Source organism: Leuciscus leuciscus (assembly GCF_965113295.1).
Source record: "Leuciscus leuciscus genome assembly, chromosome: 21".
NCBI lineage: Eukaryota > Metazoa > Chordata > Actinopteri > Cypriniformes > Leuciscidae > Leuciscus > Leuciscus leuciscus.
The window spans coordinates 18,049,475-18,072,989 of NC_138745.1; the positions used below are offsets into that span (position 1 = coordinate 18,049,475).

Sequence of the window (23,515 nt, forward strand, 5' to 3'; positions counted from 1 at the left end):
TGATCATGCAAAATATCAGTCCAAGTTTTTGTCCTAAATGTGCATGTTCTGCTTTTAATCACTGGCTTTTAACACTTGTCTGTTAATTCATGCAGGCCGCAGGCATGTTCAGGTGCGTCTGGCTGAACCCAGCGCCCGCTCTCTGAACAGCGGAGACTGCTATCTGCTCATTACTCCCAAACACTGCTTTTTCTGGAGTGGAGAATTTGCCAATGTCATCGAAAAAGCTAAGGTACTACCACAAAGTAAATAAAAATCCAAGCCTATTCTATATATAACAGGGTATTACACCAGTGTTATTTTAGCATATTTTATATACTATTGTAGTATTTATTAATATTTTGAATTAAATATAATTTTTTATATTTTCCTTTTTCCTTTTAAATCCTTTAAAAAAAAAATTCTTCTCTTAAAAAGCATTTTTCCCCATCATTTTATTTAGCTTTAAAGGGATACTCCACCGAAAAATGAAAATTCTGTCATCATATACTCACCCTCATGTTGTTTCAAAACTGTATGAATTTCTTTCTTCTGCTGAACAGAAAGGAAGATATTTAGAAGAATGTCAGTAACCAGACAGTTTTAGATACCATTGACTTTCATAGTAGGAAAAAAATATACTATGGAAGTCAATGGTATCTAAAACTGTCTGGTTACTGACATTCTTCTAAATATCTTCCTTTCTGTTCAGCAGAAGAAAGAAATTCATACAGGTTTGAAACAACATGAGAGTGAGTATATGATGACAGAATTTTCATTTTTCGGTGGAGTATCCCTTTAAAGGGTAACTCAACCCCTGGTCAGAGCCTGACTCCACCCACTGGCAATACACCGTGCACCTGAGACCCATTTCAATAGTGCGCGCTCTCTGTATGTTCACATAAGCAGATGAGTTGCCATGAGAACGACTGACATCTCTCTATTCATACAGATTACATAAACTGAGAATATTTGTTTTCGTTTTGAATTAGATAATTTAATAGCAGAGACTTAAATGTTTTACAGATATATTGTCAGTATATATCAGTATTCGCTGAGTTTTGTTTAAGTTTAGAGACTTACTCCAAAAAAAAAAAGGTCACGGAGACGGAGAGGCAGAAAGCATACCCTGTTTATTTTCTTTATTTTACTGAAGCACAATGTTTTGTTTCGCTAGTAAGTGAACACATACAAAAGTAGACATTTAACAGTTTTTTTTTTCTTGTTTTTTTTCATATTTCTTAAGTCTGTATGACCATAAATGACGGAGTATTTTAAGTCTATTTTGCTGCCATGTGAAAAAATCCAGCAAAACGCGCCGGCGCTTTTGTCAACCCCCGAGGATTAACTTTAGCCTAATAGGAAAGAACATAAATTGTGACTAAAAATATATGCTCACTCACATCAACACGCCGCTGTAGTGATGGAGTCAGCGTTTGGCACTGCGTCGCTTTTCAGCGTGAGCAGTGCTGTTGCAACCAGCAACACTACACCTATGTACTGTACTAAAATGTACTAAATACAGATAAATCTAAAGCTAAAAATCTACGCTATCTAACTTGAAGCTATCCTAACTGATGCAATACTATGCTACTAACTAACTATGCTTCTAACAATACTACACTAACTGCTAATTAACTACCTAGGCTACACAAAATAATCTAAATAACTATATAAATGCTATGCTAACTAGATGCTAATATACGCTATCCTGATCGTTTTAAATACTCGCAATTCCAACTCCTGACTCCCTACAGTGGTTTTGACGGAACAAGATGCTTTTATATAGGGCCTGCCAAGGGCGTGGTAGCTTGTACCAAGGGCGTGGTGAGCTGGTGACCTCTTACGTCACAGGACACCACAACTTCCAATAGGAAAATTCAACTGTAGTAACCACCGTTCAACCTGAAGGGGGCAGCACTCAGACGTTTTTACACCATATATTGTAGAATTAAAACACTTTATACTCAAATGTCAAAAAAATTACTTGAATCAATGAACAGCACTAATAAAGCCCCAGTCTTACAGATCATTAACTAAAAAAAGTTGCTTTAGGGTTTAGTTACCCTTTAATGTATTTGTATTTGTTTTAGTTTTAGTAATTTTAGTTCTTCAGCTCAAACTTATGTATTCCAGTTAGTTGCTATGGCAACACATTGTATTTTGTGTCTTAAGTTTTTCATCTATTATTTATTTCAATTTATTTCATTTACCGAAAATTATTTGAAATAGTTTTATTTAACAATAACAACAGTGACCCATTCTCCGTGTGTGTGTGTGTGTGTGTGTGTGTGTGTGTGTGTGTGTGTGTGTGTGTGTGTGTGTGTGTGTGTGTGTGTGTGTGTGTGTGTGTGTGTGTGTGTGTGTGTGTGTGTGTGTGTGTGTGTGTGTGTGTGTGTGTGTGTGTGTGTGTGTGTTTGTTTGACATTTGACATTGTGGGGCCATTTGGTCGGGCCCAACGAGGAAAACAGCTTATAAATCATACCAAAGTGATTTCTTTTTTTTTTTTCAAATGTAAAAAAGTTTTCTGTGGTGGGTAGGGTTAGTGTAGGGGGATAGAATATACAGTTTGTACAGTATAAAAATAATTTTGTCTATGGAAATTGAAAATATAAAAACAAGTTTGTGTCAAATTGTGTGTGTGTGTGTATCAGAGCTCAGAGATGGCTCAGTACATCCAGACGAAGAGAGATCTGGGCTGCAAAGCTCCTCAGATCACCGTGCTGGAGGAGGGAATCAACACAGAGAACCGTTCGGCCAAAGAGTTCTGGAGTCTTTTGGGAGGAAAGACTGAGTACAGAGGTACAGGCACTTACAAAAACACTTATCCAGGCCCTGTACAGATGTTGAAATGACAATATTTCACTCACCTTAAACACACATTAATTTGTAATTTTGTATATACAGACCATTGACTCTAGGCTAGAATTTACTAATGTTGCATAATCAAGTTCAGTTTATCCTCCATTCTTGCAGTATTTTGGTACTGGTTTACTTGTTGGTTTTTTTTGTTTAAATTGCCATAGTTTACACTAACTTCCTCATAAGCTCCATGAAGTTTGTTCCTTCTCTTTCTTCAAAAGAACAGTGTTTTTTCTTGACACACTTCATTTGAATAACCATGTTGTTCCCATGCTATGTCCACGTTTTACTCCTTATTCTGTTCTGAATTTAGTGGAAAATTATGACAATTCCAGAACTACACACTTACAGGTAAAATCAAAAAGCTATTCTCAGGACGGTGAAGGTGAGGCTTAACATACTGTATTTTAATGTCCATTATCAGATTGCATGCAAGTGGGTAAAAAACGGTCCTGTCCAACTGTATTTCTGGCTAGATATTTAGGTTTACTCAGGAATATGTGAAATGATGGAAGTTAAATGCATGTTGCTAATATACTGTCAATTTAAATGGCTGCAGTTTGCTTTGTGGAGATATGTTTTTTACGTGTGCGTGTGTGTTTTACAGGTGCAGGGAAGCCAGAGGAAGATGAACTGTATGAGAGTGCTGTAGTGGAGTCAAACTGTGTCTACAGGCTGGTGGAGGATAAGCTGGTTCCTTATGAGGAGGCCTGGGCATCCATTCCCAGTGTCTCTCTTCTCAACTCTAAGGAGGTGTCACATCTATAGGCTCTTCTATGCGGTTCTGTCCTATTGTGGATGATCAGTGTCTGTGTGTTGGTAAACTGTGCTTGGTCCCATTGTTCTGAAATTAACTCAGTGTGTGTGTGTGTGTGTGTGGCAGGCGCTGGTGTTTGACTTTGGAAGCGAGGTGTACGTCTGGACAGGAAAAGATGTTTCTTTGAGTGACAGGAAAGTGGCAGTGCAGCTGGGCAAACACATCTGGAGTGGCGCATACGACTACAGCACATGCAGGATCAACCCCCTCGACCCGTCCTCAGCCAATAAAGACAGCCCTAAGTGAGTGACACCTCCACTGACTATTCTTGCTTAGCTCATGTTCTCTGTCTGTGATAAAAAATAAAATAAAATTCTTACCAGGTTATGATTTTGTAGGTGATGCATTGAGCCTTGAGAGAGTGGTTTATAAAGCTCTCAAAAATGTGTTAACTCAGTAGAATCTCAAGAACAGCCATTAAAACCAGGACACATAAAAACGACTGATATATGCAACCACAATACTGCCCTCAAGTGGTATAATTTGATTAGAGCATATTAGAGATGAATAAAAGCATTTATTTTTGTAAATTTAATAAATGATTATTTTAGTCTAGGAACAACAATCAATATTTTTAAAGTGACATTTTTTAATGTGTATCTTCAAATACACACTGAACATGAACAAAGTTAGTAAGTAATACTTCTCGTTTCAAGTTTGAGAAGATGAAAATAAATGACTTAGTTCAGTTAGTGAGTCAAGATCTGTTCCAAACGATTCACTGAATTAATCTTGTAACATTGAGTCAATCTTTTTGATTGAATTAGTCAAAGTCAGTCATTTTTTCATCAAGAGTAATTTTTTTCACAAATTGGACTACACTTGTTGCTTTGTTTTTACGTTTTTTCTATGTAACTAGAGAGGACAATGCAGTAGAAAGAAGTGTTGTCTGTTTCAACATGTGTGTTTGTTTCAAAGTGTGTCTTTGTACTGTTTCATCGTGTTCAGTCAATCTCTCTCTGTGCATTCAATTCAGACTAAAGAAGGTAGACATTCAAGAACTGTTACTGGAACCAAATCACATGAGAATCCTACTCCTTTTCTCACTTGTGTCTGTGTTTGTGAGCAGACAAGGTGAGGGCAGGCCGAGCTGGGCCCTGTTTGGCCGGCTGTCAGAACACAATGAAACCGCTCTATTCCGAGAGAAGTTTCTTGATTGGGCAGAGAGGAAACCCCCCAAAGATGAACCGGTGGTGGAGGAGCTGAAGGTAACAGACAGCAAGACACTCAGAATGGATTCCAACCTTCTTTCCTTTGAAAAGATAGTGACAACCTGCATTTTGTCTTTCTCCTCTAGAGTCCAGTCTGTCAGCACCTTCCCACCTGTGAGTCTGAGCTGAAGCCGTGTGACGTCACAGAGATGCTGGCGGGAACAGCAGGCCCTGTGAAGATGGTGCTGGAGGGTGTGGACGTGCAGAGAGGACATGGATTGATCCGTTCTGAGGATGGGCGGCAGGCTGAGCTGTCCACCGTTGCTGTGGACTCATGGCACATCCGTGAGTTTGATGATTTTGAGATCCCGCCAGAGAGTGTGAGTCAGCTGCACGAGGGCGACACCTATGTCATCCGCTGGAAATACTCTGTTACTAATGTTGGTGAGTGAGGCATGGAACTTCATTTATTTTTTATGTTACTTTTGTACTTAGTATGCATCATTTCAGGTGATACAGTGCTTGTCAACCAGGGGGCCGGGAGCCTCAGCAAGCTGAAAGTTGCATAATTCAAAAGAAGCTAGAAGAGGCTAAAAAATATATTTTATCGTATGTGTTCGCAGTGGGTAAGAGACAGAAGCCTGGTGAAGTGAGTACAGCTGGCCCAGGTAGGGAACGCACAGCATGCTTCTTCTGGCAGGGACGTCGCTCCAGCGTCAGTGGACGGGGCACATCTGCCCTTATGACGGTAGAGCTAGGCAACCACAGGGGGGCGCAAGTGCTGGTCACACAGGGCAAAGAGCCACCCTGCTTCCTCCAGCTCTTCCAGGGAGGGCTAATCATCCACCAGGGCTCCAGGGAGGATAGCTTTAACAACACAGGTAATAAACGCAGATAACAATGAGCAAAACTTACCAGACTTCTTTTATATCTCACAGTAATTCCATGTGTGTGTGTTATTTTGGTGTGGTTTTTCTGTCAGGAGACTGGCATTTGTTTTGTGTGCGTGGAGAGACAGTAATGGAGGGCTCGCTGGTTGAAGTGGAGAGCTGTTGTGACAGCCTGCGCTCTCGTGCTAGTTTGCTGCTGCTGGGGGTACGAAAGGGACAACTCTACCTGTGGCATGGCTGTAAGTCTCATCCCGGTGCCCGGGAAGTGGGCAAAAGGACCGTGGAGCGCCTCACTCAAACGTGAGTAGATTTACCCATATAGATTTAGGCTGTACTCACACTAGGTGATCTGAACCGTGCCCAAGCATGTTGGACCCTCAAAGTCTGGTTCGTTTGACTAGTGTGATCGCACCGTGCCCGGGCGTGGTTCACTAACCGTGTCAGAGCGCGATTCAGTTGGGCTCGGGCATGGTACGCACGGAACAGCTTCTACTCTTATGTGTCATCATTACAACAGCAAATTTCTTCTATTACTGCTTGGATAGTACACTTTTCAATTAATTTGAGTATATCTAGGTTTATAGCGGGTCTGGTTCTCACTTTATTGACGAACAGGAATTGTAGCTTGCGAGTAAAGTCGCAAACAATTGGGGGGAGGGGGGACAATTGCACGGGCTCTGTACAAGGCAACTGTGCCTAGTGGGAGTACACCCTTAGACTTTTCTGTATAGGAATGTAATGACCATGTGGTGATTGTGTGTGTATATGTATTTATATGCATGTTACAGTTGTCCTCGTGAGCTGGGTTTGAACAGTAACAGCAGTTTGAAAGTAATTGAAATAGAGGAAGGAACTGAGCCCAAGCAATTCTGGGATGCTCTTGGCAAGCAGGACAGGAAAGCCTATGACTGCATGCTGCAAGGTAAAAAAGAAAATGTTTATTCCTTTCCAAGCAATCGATGTTTTCTTGTTATAATGTTGCTAAATTGGTATGTCATTATAATCATACACATGCATAATATTTCCTTATGATGCCATAGCCCTGTTCCAAATCTAGTGAGCTTTTTTGCTGTCTACTGCTGACAAAGGAAGGCAGCATCTGAAATGGAAGTTCATAAGTGACTGATTTGAAACACTCTATGAACAATATTTGAGTATGTCTAAAAATATTACAGTTGGGTATAATGGATTATTAGTATTTTTTTATTAGGACACTTAACTAACCACTGATTTCAGGTTTTCCATTAGCATGTTGCTATCCTAACAGCACAATATTGGAATAAGTCTAAAATATAGCAGCACATAATTTTAATTAAAACTGGTATCGCATGAATTATATTTCTAATAGACTTTTCTCTCATCTTGAATATATTTTTTTACTGAGTCACTGTGGTGGCTTAAAATGCAGCCTATGTAGGCAGCTTAATACGTTTTGAAGCAGGGGCAGGGCCCATGTGTTTTTTTATTTTATTTGTTTTAATTAATTTATTTATTTATTTATTTATTTATTTATTTATTTATTTATTTATTGTTATTATTATTATTATTATTATTATTATTATCATTATTATGTGATTCAGGTATATTCTCAAGTATATTACTGTCTCTGTGTGCTTGCAGATCCAGGAAAGTACAATTTTACACCACGTCTTTTCCGTCTGAGTGCCAGCGGTGGGACTTTTCAGGAAGAGGAACAGTTCGGGCCCGCCCAAGTGACAGGAACCATCATGGCCATGCCATTCCTGCAGGAGAACTTGTATTCAGCCCCTCAGCCTGGTACATAATGTCATTACATGTGACTGTAACCACGGATTCTCATAATGTCAACTGACATTGAATTGCATCAATGTGTTGCACATTGCGGTGTCAATAGTTTATATTTTCTATACATGTTTCTGTTTTTATTCTCTGTAGCTCTGTTCTTGGTGGATAACAGGATGGAAGTGTACCTGTGGCAAGGGCAGCAACAAGAAGATACAGAATGTACCGGCTCGGCCAAGATCCGCTGGGACAGTGAGAGGAAGTGTGCCATGGAAACAACGCTACAGTACTGCCAAGGTTAGGAGATGGAATCTTCACTCAGGGAAGAGGGCAGGATGGTTTAATAAAGGAAATTCATGCTAGTCCAGAGGTCCTCTTTCCTGGAGCCCAATAAACTGCCCTGAAAAGTTTATATCCAATCCTGAATAGCTTGATAAGTTGGTTTAGGTGTGTTTGATTAGGGTTGGAGCTAAACTCTGCAGGACAGTGTATCTCCAGGAGCAGGCTTAAAGACCTACTGTATGTGCTAGTCCAAATGTTCCAGCTGGCAGGTTCCTAACAACATGCATTAACTATTATTTTCGATCAGTAACAACTAGGGCTGTCAAAATGAACGTCTTCATTTTTGTGATTCCTTTTTTTCTGTTGAATGCGTCTTTCTGGCATCGTTTGGATAGCGTTACAGTATATGATCAGTCGCATTCATTCATGTGCTTTTAAAACATGCGCGATAAGACTGAAAAGAGAACTCTGTACAGTACAGATTTGCTTTCTCTTTTGCGTCAAGTTCAAGTTACGAAACATATATAGTGCATATTTTATTGCTTTGCTGTGTAATAATGACCTTCTTGTGTTTGTTTTTCAGAGAAGAACTCCAGACGGCCTCCTCAGGCCTACCTGATCCTGGCTGGTGGAGAACCACTCACCTTTACCAACATCTTCCCTTATTGGGAGAAAGACCCAAATATTAAAGTACGGGTACGTTACACCACCCATAGCTTTCAGAATGCCAGAGAATACTTTAAAGGAACACTCCACCGTTTTTTGAAATAGGGCTTATTCACCGTCTTTCCTACATTTAGATAGGTGGGCAAACGCATTTTTGTCCCAGTGCATGCCTTGTTTTAGTTTGGCAGCGCCACCAATAGCTTAGCTTAGCATAATGAATGGAATCCTTTGTTGCCAGCTAGCATGTCATGACTCATGAGTAAAAGTGATAAAAAATTAACCCCCTGAGGTCGGCTATCACGCCGGCGCGATAGGCTCGCTTTTTTCCTTATCAGTGCAAGAGAGACTCAAAATACTCTGTTGACTTTGATCTTACAAAAAAGTTTCATACATCAATCGATCCTGTTAAGTGTGCATTTTTTTTGTGTATACTCAAAATAAAAATAAAGTGTTGTGCTTTTTGCCAAATAAAGAAAAATAAACATGATGCGAGTTCAGTCTTCTCTCTGTCAGTGTAGTCCATTCTGAAACGCATCCGAAAATGAACTGTTACTGAGCGAATACTCAGTCAAACAGGCATACAGACACACAGGCATGAAGCTTGAATTCTCTTCTTTTAAATGAAGTAATTTTTATAAAAAACAAATATTCTCAGATTATGTAATATGTATGAAAAGAGAGAGATGTCAGTCGTTCTCATCTCATCTCATTAAGTTTTAATGTGACCCCGCCCACGGAGAGCGCGCGCTATTCAAACGCAAATTATCTGAGGCATCCATGCAAACGTGAACGCCCACATCAGCTGGATAATTAATAAGCTGGACCAATTATATATATATATATATATATATATATATATATATTAGGGGTGTAACGATACGCGTATTCGTATCGAACCGTTCGGTACGAGGCTTTCGGTTCGGTTTTCGGTACGCATTACGTACCGAACGGTTCGTTGGACCATTTTTTCTGCCGACCAAAATTTCGTTATTTCAAATGAAGGCGCATCGCGGGTGGCAAGCGCGCTCATAGAGGCTGGCGCCACCACAACATCAACTGGCAAATGCAATGTAAGGAACGAAACTGAGCTACTCTTATTGTGTTTGTGTGGACCGTTTATCAGTTTTGACCTGTGAAGCGGGACTCGCGAGCCCTATCAAGCAACACCACACAGCGCTAAGAGATCCAGACCAGTAAAGAAAGCATTTGAATTTCAAATGCTTTTTGAATCCGCCACTGAAGTAATAACATCGCTGCGAGATCTAGTGAGAAACATGCACATTTCTCTGTTATTAACGGATCAAACAGCGCTGACGTGGAAACCAGGAAGAAACATCGTGCCATGAATGAACTGGCCGGTGTCCACAGATCAGCAACATTCACCGTGGAATGGATTTGCTGTAGTAACACTAACTGCAAGGTATGGAAGTTTGTCAGGAATAGTGGGCTATAATAGCCTAGAAATCTAGACGCACCCTAGCGGCAGCAAAATTATTTTGCAGCCAGGGTCAGTCTAGCAACTCTCAATAGACCTTTTTGCTGCAAAAACCTAAATTGGGTCAGGCCAATCACGTCGTGTATAGAGTAGGCGGGGGCGGGCTTAACATATGACGACAGAGTTGCGACGGTTCCTGCCACTTGAATACAAAGAATGACGGCTGCTGCTGATGGAGAACAGCGGTCTTTCGAAACGGCTTTGGCCGCAACTCTGGAGGACTTGGAGTTAAGTTTTTCTTTGAGAAAAGAGCGAAGAACGGCACTTAAGTCATTCTTAAAAAAAGGAAGATGTGTTCGTCGTTTTGCCGGCAAAAGTTGAATCTATCAACTAACGTTAGCTCCACTGTTGGGAAAACGCTCTGGTTGGTTGAAGCGCTGTCCTATTGCGTGCAGAGGGAATTTGAAAGACAGCCGTTTATCCCGCCCATCAGATTGACCGTGTCTATGGTGAGTTTGCCAGGCTAGGGCTATAATGCTTTCAAGTAACATTACGTCGGTTTTATTTTGACATTATGAATACAATTGCTGCCCTCAAATGTTAATCTGAACTAAAATAAACCTTTGTTTATAACTAGCCTACTACTACAATATTACATTTCATTTTGTCCAAGGAGCTGTTTTGTTTTATATGCTCATTAGAAGAGTCAAGTATAGCTCCATTATTGCTCAGTAAAAAAAGCACCAAAAAACTAATAAAAAAATCATACTTTTTCATTAATTTCATTAAATTTCAGTAATTTTTGTTAGTTTCATTAAATAAAAAAAATAAAAAATTAATTCAAGGAAATTCCTCTGGCATTTATTTATTTTTGCTGTATGGAAAACGTACCGTACCGAACCGTGACACAAGTGTATCGAACCGTGAATTTTGTGAACCGTTACACCCCTAATAGTCAAGTCAAGTCAAGTCAAGTTTATTTGTATAGCGCTTTTCACAATACAAATTGTATCAAAGCAGCTTCACAGTATTAAATAAAAATAATACAACAAAGTTTGTTTCAAGAGGAATTTATTGATTGATCAAATTAAATTAAATATCCCCAAAATATCCCCAACTGAGCAAGCCAAAGGCAACAGTGGCAAGGAACCGAAAAACTCCATCAAGTGACCTAATAGTGTCCTAAAACTCCATCAGGTGACCTAATGGAGAAAAAAAAAACCTTGGGAGGCCCCAGGCTCAGTCGGGGGCCAGTTCTCCTCTGGCATTTATGAGCTAGAGGCCGGATTGTAGTTTGAACTGTAGGATTATATGAATGCCTGGCTGAAGAGATGCGACTTTAATCTAGTTTTAAACTGGGAGAGCGAGTCTGAGCAAAGAACAGTATCAGGAAGACTATTCCAGAGTTTTGGAGCCAAATGTGAAAATGCTCTCCCTCCTTTGGTGGTTCTGGATATCCTAGGTATGACCAAAAGCGATTTAGTGATCTTAAAGAGCGCGATGGATTATAGGGCGATAGAAGATCCGTTAAATAGACTGGAGCTAAGCCGTTTAGGGCTTTATAAGTCAGTAGCAATACCTTATAATTAATACGGAGCTTTATAGGTAACCAATGCAGTGATGATAAAATCGGTGTTATATGATCATATTTTCTTGATCTCGTAAGAACTCTAGCGGCGGCATTTTGGACTAACTGTAGCTTGTTTATTGAGGATGCAGGACAACCAGCTAATAAAGCATTACAGTAATCCAGTCTCGAGGTCATGAATGCATGAACTAACTTTTCTGCATCAGAAACTGATAGCATATTACGTAGCTTAGCAATGTTTCTAAGGTGGAAAAAGGCTGTTTTTGTAACATATGAAATATGATTTTCAAAAGACAGACTAATATATATATATATATATATATATATATATATATTTATTTATTTATTTATTTATTTATTTAGTTAGTTAGTTAGTTAGTTAGTTAGTTAGTTAGTTAGTTAGTTAGTTAGTTAGTTAGTTAGTTAGTTAGTTAGTTAGTTAGTTAGTTAGTTAGTTAGTCCTTGCATTCTTTCTTGTGGCTCAGTGACACACCAGAATGAAAGGCTAATTATGGGTGTGAACTTCTCAGGTGTGAACCACTCAATATTCATGATGGTGTTGGATGGTGTCGTTTACGCCCACCTGAATGAAAGGTTGCCTTTCCAAACAAAAAGTGTCTTACAAAATTTAAATCAATGTATTGTTTTCTGTGAATGATTAGGCAGGATGATTTTCACATCATTTTGAAGAAAAAACTCTAGGCGACAAAATGCATTATTCAGAAGTCTTATGGACACATATTTAGTATGTGTTTTGTGGCCTTATTTCAGAAACTTTCATTTTTAGTTTTTTCAATAACCATGCATAAACATTATTCTCTCAAAAATACAAACATGTACATACATGTTGCTCACATATTATGGTAGCCCTGTTTGTGCTAAATAGAGTGTAATTACACCTTTGCCATTAATATGTTTACTCAGCAGTAACTGAAAAAAGCACAAATGTAAGGGCATGTCAGAACATCTCAAGGACCCCAAAAACACCTTAGCCCAAAGATCTTTAATATTGAAGCCAATGGATGATGAAACTGTATGTTTGAATGTCTGTGCAGGTTGAAGGAGCCCATAATAAAGTGATTCTGGTTAAAGACGCCCTGTCTAAACTCAGCAGGCTGCAGTACACTGTGGAGGAGCTCACTTCCAAACCCCTGCCAGAGGGAGTGGACCCTCTGCGCCTCGAGTGCTACTTGTCAGATAAAGACTTTCAGGTAACAAACCTATAAAATGGGGCTCACATATGCCCTTTACCAGTGGTATCAAATCACTAAAAGTCCTGCAATCTGATGCCATGCAATCTAACAATATCGCGTGAAAATATCAATAAAATTAGTGTAGAATGACGGAAGAGAGAAAGACAAAAGTGCTCTTAAACACTAACCAACAGCATCATCACATTTAAAATTATAAATAAAAAAATTACATAGTTTTGGAACATGGCAGATTATAGTTGTTGATATAAGAATGAATATTATTGTTCCACACAGGCTACTACACCATAGAATAGTTTGAAACACTGTAAAAATCACAGTGGCAACCTCTGAGCAGTTGGTTTCAGAACCATGAAATGAACAAAGACCCCTGTAAAACACTGCCATGCTTCACAATTGTTAGCAAACGACGACGTTCATCTGCTTGGGGTTTATTTACCCTTTCACAACTTATTTTTCTGTGACTGTCTATTAGTGACTGTCTAAAAGGCACACAGTATTGATACAAATACTTGCTAAAATAATATTTTTTTTAATAATGTCTAAGTAAGTACTGGTTCAAAGCAATCACTTTAGCAAAGTTTGCACTATTTTCTGTTTATTTTGATAAATAAAAGAATATTTTTTGTTCAATAAATATACTGTCATTAAAATGTTAATATAAAAATGTATTTGGAAAAAACAAACAACATTTTTAAAAAGTAAAGATTCTAAAAGCAGTGAATGAGATCCCTTTTTTTTTTTTTTTTAGAACCACAGCATTACATACAATATCGATGGCATTGGGTTAGTCCAGGGGTGGGGAACCTTTTTCCTATCAAGGGCCATTTACAATTTTTTAACATTCTTTAAGGGCCATTGTAATGAGCAGGGGCGTTTCTAGGTTTTAAAAACACCAGGGGCTGAGCCTGAAACATCAGGGGCTGGGTAACAAGATAACATGATTCGATACAGAGAATAATGTATATTGTAAGCCTATATACAGGGGGTAGACTGGTTAAAAAATTCAGTCCTGGCACTGTAGCCACACCAGCCCATATTACCACACAGACACACACATTCAAATGTGATTTCTCTGACCTACATATGTGCATTTTAAGGTGTTTGAATGCCAACATTTTTTGATAACAATAGCTTTAAAAGCATGTCAGTGGGCAGTAGCATAAATTATTTGTCAAGCAGATAACAGATTCTTAAACATGAGAATGAGGATAAATGTTGAAATTAATGATCCACACTATAAAATGGAAATGCAAAATGTTTCTGCTTATTGTTGACAATACACAATCACATATTCCAAACAGGAATGGCCTTAAATGAAAAATCTTTCAAGGATTATTTTGCATAGATGTAAACTTTTTAGCATTAAAGATTGGTTTCAGCAACTTGTTTCTTTCTTGAGTTAATCAATGTTTTTGGCACTATTAAATCAGTTCAATTAAATTTCAATTGTTCACTCATAAAGACAGTCACTTGTCACCATTACTGGCCTGATGCAAGTTGTGCAAACACAGACAAGCGGAGTGATAGAAACTGTGAAAAGGCTGATGCTGGTGAAATATTCGAACACATTCGAAGACCTTATATAGGCTACATATCAGAGTTAGGAATACATTGTAATAATGTTAATCAAGCAGACTAAATCACACGACTGCGCAGCAATATTTAAGCTCATTATACAAAGGAAATAATACAGATCTAGACAAATTGGGTTGCTTATAGTTAAAAGAATGTCATGAACGATCATTTAGGCTAGATGTAGGCCTATTTTTCAAATTTTTGGTCACAAAATATTTAGTCAGTTTTGATGACTTTGCAATATTGATCAAATGTTAGAACATTAATAATGAAAATTGAGTAGGGCTACGCCAAAATGTGTAACATTTATGTAGCCTACAAAGGAATACAAAAGCCCAGACATAGAGTTTTGACGCAGCTTTAATCTCCCTTTTAGTTATTTCAATACTTAATTGACGACAGAACACGACGTTACATGCTAGTAGTGTATTTTGCGTGATACAGGGCGCGCCGCATTTGCGTGATTGAAGAGTGCGCGCCGCGAACAAACGGCTGGCACAACGTAACGTAAGTAAGTTAGTTTTTCTGAGTTTTACTGACATATAGCCTGACAACATCTGGTCTGACAGAAGACTGTGCGGCGGTGCCGACTGCGTTATTTTTTTTTGAAACCGGTGCGGCGCGCTCGCCCCCGTAGTTCATCCGTGAGAAACCTGAAACCGGTGTTTGAACTTGACCTCAGGTGACTCATTAACACTCGCGCTACTGGCCACGCCCTGCTCTCACGGCTCCTGGGCTCGTGCTGCTTGCCACTTTGCCTATTTTGTGTTTTCTATCACAGGAAAAGTAATTGCTGAGATTTTTGTTTCTGAAGTTTTTTTTTTTTTTTTTTGGGGGAGGAATTGACTCGCGGGCCGCATCAAACTGTTTTGCGGGCCGGTTACGGCCCGGGGGCCGGACGTTCCCCACCCCTGGGTTAGTCCATCATGTTCCCACAATATTGACAATTCTTCAGGCTTAATTATATCGTACACATTATACAGAGAATGAAATATTAAATAGAAAATAAATAAATATCAATATTTATGAGAATGTTAAATATTAAATATAAATATTTCAGAGAATGAAATATTAAATAGAAAATAAATAAATATAAATATTTATTTATTTATTTATTTATTTGTTTATTTAATGGAGAAAGACAGAGATGAACACAGGGTGGATATGATAGTATAACTCATGATCACTGGAGTATTTAAAGGTGGGGTATGTGATTTGCAAAACGGCAGATTTTGAAAATACACAACTCAAATGGTCCTACCTTCTTTCCTTTGACTCCACCCATTCAAAGAACATGGACATGGATGGGGGGAGGGGAGGATGGTACGACCGTTTGATTGACGCACTTACTGTCCAATGATTCTAGGTGGTCTTGGAAATGATTGGCTGGAGTTTTTCGAGTCCTGCCCGTTCCACAGATGATTAAATTGCTTAATTTTTATTTCAGTGCTTCTAACTCAGTGGCTGTAAGTGGGTTAGGAATAGGATTTCAAGTGATTTTGAAAAAAATGGCCAAAAAAGAGAATTACATACTCCACCTTTAAGGCATTACAGGAGCCCACCTTTTTAAGAAAACGTTTTCTGAAGTCATAATGCAAATGTGATTTTGTTCCATTTCGTACAACTCCCATACTTTTTGAATCCAAGCGTTGTATGATGGAGGGTCAGGTTTTAACCATCTGCATGCAATACATTTTATGGCTGCAGCGAGTAAAATTTGTAGTAAATATATTTTAGCTCTACCCTCAAGACCTTCTGGACGCACACCTAGAAGGGCTATTATGGGGTCTTCTGGGACTTCATAATGGAAGATTTCTTTAAGGGCGTCAAATATATCTTTCCATTAATTTCTTAATTTTTTGACATGACCACAAAATATGGGTGTGGTTACCAACATGCTGGCCACAATTTCTCCAGCACTTGTCTGAGCAGGATGGATTCCATTTTGCAATTATCTGTGGCGTTCGAAAAAATCTTGTTATTATCTTCCATTTGAATTCCCTCGAGACATTAGAGTTGGTCACAAGATGTACCTCTCCACAAGCTTCTTCCCAAGTTTCAAGAGGAACTGTTTCATTTAGATTTTCTTAAACAAACCAAATGATCATTGTATAGTTCTCCAAAGTTTTAAAGTAAAAATTTTTTAATGATACACTGGAAAAGGGTACTATTTTAAGGGGCATATTTTCAATATTGATCCACCGGGTTTGTGTGTCTTCTCTCACCAGGAGCCTCAATTGAGCTGCCCAAAAGTAAAACCTAAAGTTTGGGAGTCCCCGCCTGCCATTTGTTTTAGCCGATTGTAGTATTTTAAGCCTTATTCTTGGTCGTTTTCCTTGTCAAACTAATTTAGAAATTATTTTATTCAGCAAATTTCAAAGATATGGTGAGAATCAAAGATAGATTGTTGGCACTTCTATAGGTAACATCTGAAACAAATAGAGTAATCTCGGCAGGACATTCATACGAATAGATTCAACACGGCCAATCAGAGAGAGGGGGAGAGCTGTCCAATGATTTAAATCTTCACTAATATTTTTAATCACTTTTTTATAGTTTGTGTCCTATAATTGGTACAAAGAGGAGGGAATAAAGATGCCCAAGTATTTAAACCCATTCTTGGGCCATTTGAACCTGCTTTTAATTTGGATTTGTTTTTAAATTTGACCATTAACATCTATGGCCTCAGTTTTATTCATATTCACTTTATATCCATAGTAGTACCCATACTTGAGAATGAGCTTTTTTAAATATGGAATTGTTGTCTCAGGTTCTGTTAGGAAAAGTAGGACATCCTCGGTGTATAACTACAACTTATGTTCCTCTCCTCCAAATACAATTCCCTTAATTGCACTGTCGTCCCGAATGCAACCACCCATAATAGCATTACAATAATCTTGCCTTGATGTCATGAACACATGGACTAATTGTTCTGCATTTTTCATTGAGAGCATATGACGTAATTTAGATATATTTTTAAGATGAAAGAATGCAGTTTTACAGATGCTAGACACGTGACTTTCAAATGAAAGATTGGTATCAAAGAGCACACCCAGGTTCCTAACTGACGACGAAGGTTTGACAGAGCAGCCATCAAGTGTTAGACAGTTTGCGCAAGAAAACTCAAATAAATAAATAAAGGGCGCACGGATGGCACGCTAACAGGCTAGCGAATTACTAACGTGTTGTGCAGGAAATAACGATTTAGATGGAAACTAGCGATGTCAGGTTAATGTGTGATGTTGAGTAATCTATATTTAGCAGTATAAACAACAAGGAATGATGGTAAATAATGATTCAAAACAGAAAGATATATGAAGATATATATATCAGATAGATATATATTATATTATAATATAACATAGAGGCCGCACTATGCTTAAATAAGTTTTTATTTGTATTTGCACAGACGCGTTTCGGCACGTGCCTTCCTCAGTGTGCAACAAAGTAACAATGTAGTAAATCTTATATGCCCACACCCATTACCACACCCATATTACCACAAGCCAATAATGTTAAAGTGGTATCAAGTCAATAATGTCACATATTTCAAACAGTCCATTAATGAAAATCAACGGTTGTTATACATATAAAAAAAATACAAAAATGTGAACGCAATACACATTTGTGTGTTCTACCCAGTCACCTTTCCCTTTTAAAATTCCACACGGCAATTTCAAGTGTTTGAACTGTGTAGCATGTAATTTTATGCTCACAGAAAATACATTCACACATCCAAAAACAGGTAGGACATACAAAGTAAAGGGCAGAATCACATGTTTATCCACTTTTATTGTATATTTACTGACGTGCCCTTGTGGGCTGCTTTATGTGGGGAAAACCAAGCGACAGTTAAAAACCCGAATTTTTGAGCACAAATGCGCGATTAGGAAGAACGATGACAAATCATCAGTCGCAAGGCATTTCAACATTGCGGGACATGATGTAAATATGCTCAAATTCATGGGTTTAGAGGTTGTTAATCGGTCTCCAAGAGGGGGAGACCGTGAGAACCGCCTCCTGCAACGAGAGGCTTGGTATATTTTTTATTTAAACACATGTATCCCGAATGGGATGAATGAAGATTTGTCACTAAGTTGTTTCTTATAAATAGAACACACAAATGTGTATTGCGTTCAAATTTTTTAATTTTTTTACATGTATAACAACCGTTGATTTTCATTAATGGACTGTTTGAAATATGTGACATTATTGACTTGATACCACTTTAACATTATTGGCTTGTGGTAATATGGGTGTGGTAATGGGTGTGGGCATATAAGATTGACTACATTGTTACTTTGTTGCACACTAAGGAAGGCACGCGCCGAAACGCGTCTGTGCAAATACAAATAAAAACTTATTTAAGCATAGTGCGGCCTCTCTCCCACTTTATGTATTATAATTATCTAGGCCAGCACTCTTAAAATTGACAAGTGTACACATTGAGTGAAGCCTGCTCCTGTCCACATTTAATCATATCCTTATCAATAAGTGCTCTTGAAGTAAGGGATGGAATATTCAGCAACCCAAGCTTTATCATTTGTTCTTCTATATTATATCTGTTTTTTATTTGTTGAACATCGATACAATTTTTACCCTTAAATAGGTTTGGGAGTTTTTTTGTATTCCTAACTCTGGGAACAGACACAGTCTCTTTATGATGATATCTAGGTGAAAGAGTCTTTATGTGCTCTAATGCTATTACACCTTGGATTGGTGTTATATTTCTAATATTTCAACAGCTGCCATACCCTTCCATACACAATTGACGCCCCTACCCTTTACTAAACTTGTCCCAAAACCCACCCTAAAGTCAATAGTTCAGTCTAAAATGGTCATCATGGAAAGCGTCATGAAATGTCAGCAAATGCTAAATTTGGTTTAATAGTTTTCTAAAGTTGTCTGACATTGACAGATTGTATTTGTATTGCAGAGTGTTTTGGACCTGACACGGGATGAATTTTACACCCTCCCAAACTGGAAACAACTGAATCTGAAAAAGAGCAAAGGCCTCTTTTAAACAAATTAAATGTTTGTGTCTACAATCTCTTGTATATTCACTTAAGGTAATTACTAAGGAACTTTGCATATTTTCTCTGTGCTTTTTTTTCACGAATATGTACAGGTAATTTTTGTAAAAAAAAATGTTTTTTTTTTTTTTTTTTTTTTTTTTTTTTAAGATTAACCTACATATTACCCTGGAAATCCAGAGTTCTCGTGAGAGCACAAACTGAATTTGCTCAGCGAGTTACTCTGGCGTCGATTAATGATGCTCATTAAATATACCCTTGTATCCGAGCTGCACCAATCACATCGGGTTATCTGATATAGGCAGGCCAGAGGCGAGCTAAACAGATGACGACAGCGCTGTGACGTCGAAGTCATTAGTAAACATTGCAAGATGGCTATGGATGAACACCAGGTGTTTGAAACGGCTTTGGCCGCTACAATTAACGAGTAAGACTTGGCTTTTTATCTAAAAGAGGAACAGAAGACAGCGCTCGAATCCTTCCTTTGCAAGAAGGACGTTTTTGCTGTTTTGCCGACCGGATACGGCAAGAGTCTAATCTAACGTTACCAGTTAGCTCCGCTGATAACTAAGCGTATGGGGCTTATTGTGATTGGTCGTAGTGTTATCCAATTGCGTGGAGTGAGATTTTCAAATGCATGCTGGGTGCCGCCCCTCGAGCTGGGCGATTTTCATTAGTTGATGCCAGACCCTTAATCTTTCAGATTTGGGACTGGATTTCCAGGCTACCTACCTATGGCCTTAGCAGTTTCATATTTCATACATCAGTAGCTTTTAGTTACAAGACTTTTCTATACAAAAAGTGTACGTTTTGGGAATAGCTTGAAGCATATCAACATACTGTAAATCTATGTCTCGCTACTCACAAGCTTGAATTTTAAATATGTATCCCATTTTATTGTTTTACCCTGTTTAACCCTGTTGCTATCAAACTGTGACCTTAAAATGCATTAAACACTAATGGTGACAAGTCATGTAATCAGTGGAAAACAAATGGAGGCCTTTCACTGTCACTGAGCTCTGTGCAAGATTCACAGTGGAAAGTAAATAGCTTTTTAAACCATAATGTGTGCACATATAAAGTGCGCTGCTGCCAAACGAATGAATATGACTAATATGCAGTATTATGTGACTGTGATCTTTTTTTGACGATACAGTTACAACAATATTACAGATAACAAATCAATATGTATGTGGTTTCTCAAAAGATATAAATGTATTGTTTGTCCAGTACCAGAATTATGCCACTAAAACATATACTGTAGCAGCTCTTGGTTGACAATAAATGTTATTCAATATCATACCACTAGGTGTCGCTCTCTTTTTAATCCATTCTCATGGTGTTATAATAAAATGCAAGACTTCAGTATTACATCCTCAAAAGATTGTAAGCAAATATTTAGTCAAGTATTTTACAAGATTTGTTTTTACTACCAAAGATGCAAAGACACCTTGACGATATCAAGCAAAAGCCAATACTTTATAAACCATACATACAGTATCTAGGGATCTAGGAACGCTGGAGATTGGAATGGCCTCCATAGCCGCGACGAAGGAGCTTGGAACATTAGAGTCTGTGTCTCTGGAGACAGTAATGGTCACCTCGGCTTTGACAGAGCCATTAGAGAGCATATCTACTGTATGTATGGTTTATAAATTATTATTATTATTATTATTATTATTTACTTTGAAAGCATTTCTAAAACAACCTAAATAGGCTTATCTATACAGTCTATACAATCTCTTTTAAAGTGTTCCTGTGTCTGTAATATATAACTATATAATATATATGTAATATATATATATATATAACAGTGTTGTTCTACACCAATATTGAGCACTGCTGAGCAGGAGGAAATGCTCTTAGCAGAGAGGGGAACAGTATGTGAATCTCTGATTACCAGAACTTTGACAAAATGAGAAAAGTACCTACAAACTGATGATGCATTGGGCAAGACAGACAATGTGATTAAATTTGCTAAATTTTCTGTCTGTGACTTGTACCTTTTCTATCCTGTAAATATATCAAACCTGCTGTGACATGTCTTCGTGTTCCATATTTGAATATACAGTATTTATAAATACACTGGTAAAAAAGTTAGGGGGTGTTACGGATTTTGTTTTTGTTTGTTTTAAGTCTTATACTCAGCAAGGCTGCACTTATTTGATCAAAAATACATGTTACTCCAGTCTTCAGTGTCACATTATCCTTCAGAAATCATTCTAATATGCTTATTTGATGCTCAAGACACATTATGTTGAAAACGGTTCTCCTGCTTAATGTTTTTGTGTAATGGGTGAATTTTTTTTTTTTTTTTTTTTCAGGATTCTTTGAATATAAAGTTCCAAAGAACAGCATTTATTTGAAATAGAAATATTTTGTTAGAAGTGTCAAAAGATGTATTTACTCTCACATTTGATCAATTTAATGTGTCCTTGCCTGTTGAATAAAAGTATATGTCAAAAACTAAAAAAAGACTTTGTAAACTGTAGTGTACTGTATAGGCCTTAAAATTGTTCTGTTAACTTTCATTGTATGGAGAAGAGCAGCTTGAACAGTTTGCTGAACATCTGCTTATGCTTGTTTGAAATTACATGAGGGTGAATAAATTATCACAGAATTTGAATGAATCATTCCTTTAAGATGTTAAGAAACATTGGGGCTGTAACAAACTGTTACATTTTCAGTCTGTCTCATAAAGAGATGGATTACAAGATTAACAGAGTTATAGTAGTACGTTGCAAGGAAAATTACAAGTGGATCTTCGAACATGAGCCATAGGTGTTGATCTTTGGGACAAACTGAGGTAGTTGTATTTCCTAGAATGTTAAAGTGAAGTTACGGCTTCACAATCTGCATCAAGCCTACCCTAACAAAAGCAAAAGCACTCGCTTTGCCAATCCAATGCCAGATGCTCAGAATATCAGAAAATATACTACACAGCCCTGAAAGGAAATGCAGTCATGTCCTTGAAGTGCTGGTTGAGAATAATTATTGTAAGAAGGACATGAGCAAAACAAACCTCAGGGATAAAACACCCCAGGTTCCATGCCAAAAAGTCATGAACCACATTCTTAAGATGGTGCTCAACAATTGAAGTGTCAAATCGATATTCTCTCTAAATTCAACACTTTTAGCCACTATTGATTTTGGGCTGCAAATATTGGACCTCTTCAAGGACCATGTGCAGTTTAGATAGTGTACAGACTCAATTAAACCCCTTGGGATGGTCTTTCTACTGTGCGAGTGATCAAAACTTCCTCATAGAAGCTCTTGAGTGAGTATGTGAGATTTAAATACATTATGAATACTGAATACTCCATTTTGAAGATTATAGGCGTCAGGGTGCTGTGTGGAACACTCATGAGGATGAAGGAGAATCTAGTGATGTTACATTTGACACTGAAGCTTCAAAGCGCATATCGAGTACGCAGCGCAATTTCTCATGAAGCTCCGTGCCGGAGCGCGTATTGTTTTCAGAGAAACACGTGATCAACGAAAAACAAAGCCTAACTTTTTTCCAGTCACGTGAATGCTTCACTTTGCATGTCGGAATGTTTGAACCCAGACCACTATACAGGTTTTTGGATGTTTAAGTCCTTTTACTATTTTTTTTATTTTTTATTTTTTATATAAATAAGCCTATAGCTTATGTTACATGATCATATATTCTGACACATAAACAGCATAAAAAACATAAAATAATTAGACCAACATTTACTTGAATCAAGCAACTGTTGGTATTTTTATAATTAGTAATTGTTACATTTTATTTTATTGCCACACTTTAATATGTGAATTATATTATGAGAAAACGTATCGGTTACCTAACGTAACCTCTGTTCTCTCTAGAAGAGGGAACGAGTATTGCGTAAGTAGCTTACGCTGCGGGAAAAGTCATCTTTCTCGAGATATGAAGCCAAAAAATTATCCTTAATTTTTATAATCTTGTCAACGCAGTGCAGCAGCACGCAGACCTAGAGCAGGCTAACTAGCGTGCTCATTGGCTGCCCTGCCGCAACTGCAGCAGCCTACCAGTGAGCCTGGCGTGACGTCACGCCCAATGGGAGCGCTCAGCGCCCCCACGCGTCACGGCCCGTAAGAGGGGCGTGGCTTAGTTTATAAAAGGAGGCTCGGGGGCTGCTTTCTCTGGTTTTTGTCGCTTGAAGCGAATATGCTCGTGGCGCGAGCACGGCAGGTTACGCAATACTCGTTCCCTCTTCTAGAGAGAACAGAGGTTACGTTAGGTAACCGATACGTT

At 38.2% G+C, this 23,515-nt stretch overlaps 1 protein-coding gene across 8 annotated transcripts in view; it reads left to right on the top strand.

Moving 5' to 3' along the window:
- svild (supervillin d) overlaps positions 1–20,556 on the top strand; it is a 122,985-nt gene extending 102,429 nt beyond the window's left edge. For 7 of the 8 annotated variants that reach the window (XM_082152662.1, XM_082152663.1, XM_082152665.1 and 4 more), the window contains 14 exons: positions 96–232; positions 2,635–2,782; positions 3,450–3,595; positions 3,726–3,901; positions 4,729–4,867; positions 4,957–5,254; positions 5,434–5,691; positions 5,793–6,000; positions 6,489–6,622; positions 7,321–7,476; positions 7,615–7,758; positions 8,327–8,439; positions 12,488–12,643; positions 19,158–20,556. In XM_082152662.1, the coding sequence (XP_082008788.1) occupies positions 96–232; positions 2,635–2,782; positions 3,450–3,595; positions 3,726–3,901; positions 4,729–4,867; positions 4,957–5,254; positions 5,434–5,691; positions 5,793–6,000; positions 6,489–6,622; positions 7,321–7,476; positions 7,615–7,758; positions 8,327–8,439; positions 12,488–12,643; positions 19,158–19,244 (2,300 nt within the window). In that variant the 3' untranslated portion in view covers positions 19,245–20,556. The remainder of the gene's footprint in view (positions 1–95; positions 233–2,634; positions 2,783–3,449; positions 3,596–3,725; positions 3,902–4,728; positions 4,868–4,956; positions 5,255–5,433; positions 5,692–5,792; positions 6,001–6,488; positions 6,623–7,320; positions 7,477–7,614; positions 7,759–8,326; positions 8,440–12,487; positions 12,644–19,157) is intronic. The other variant, XM_082152664.1, reaches the window with a different exon arrangement.
- Positions 20,557–23,515: the final 2,959 nt, after the last annotated feature.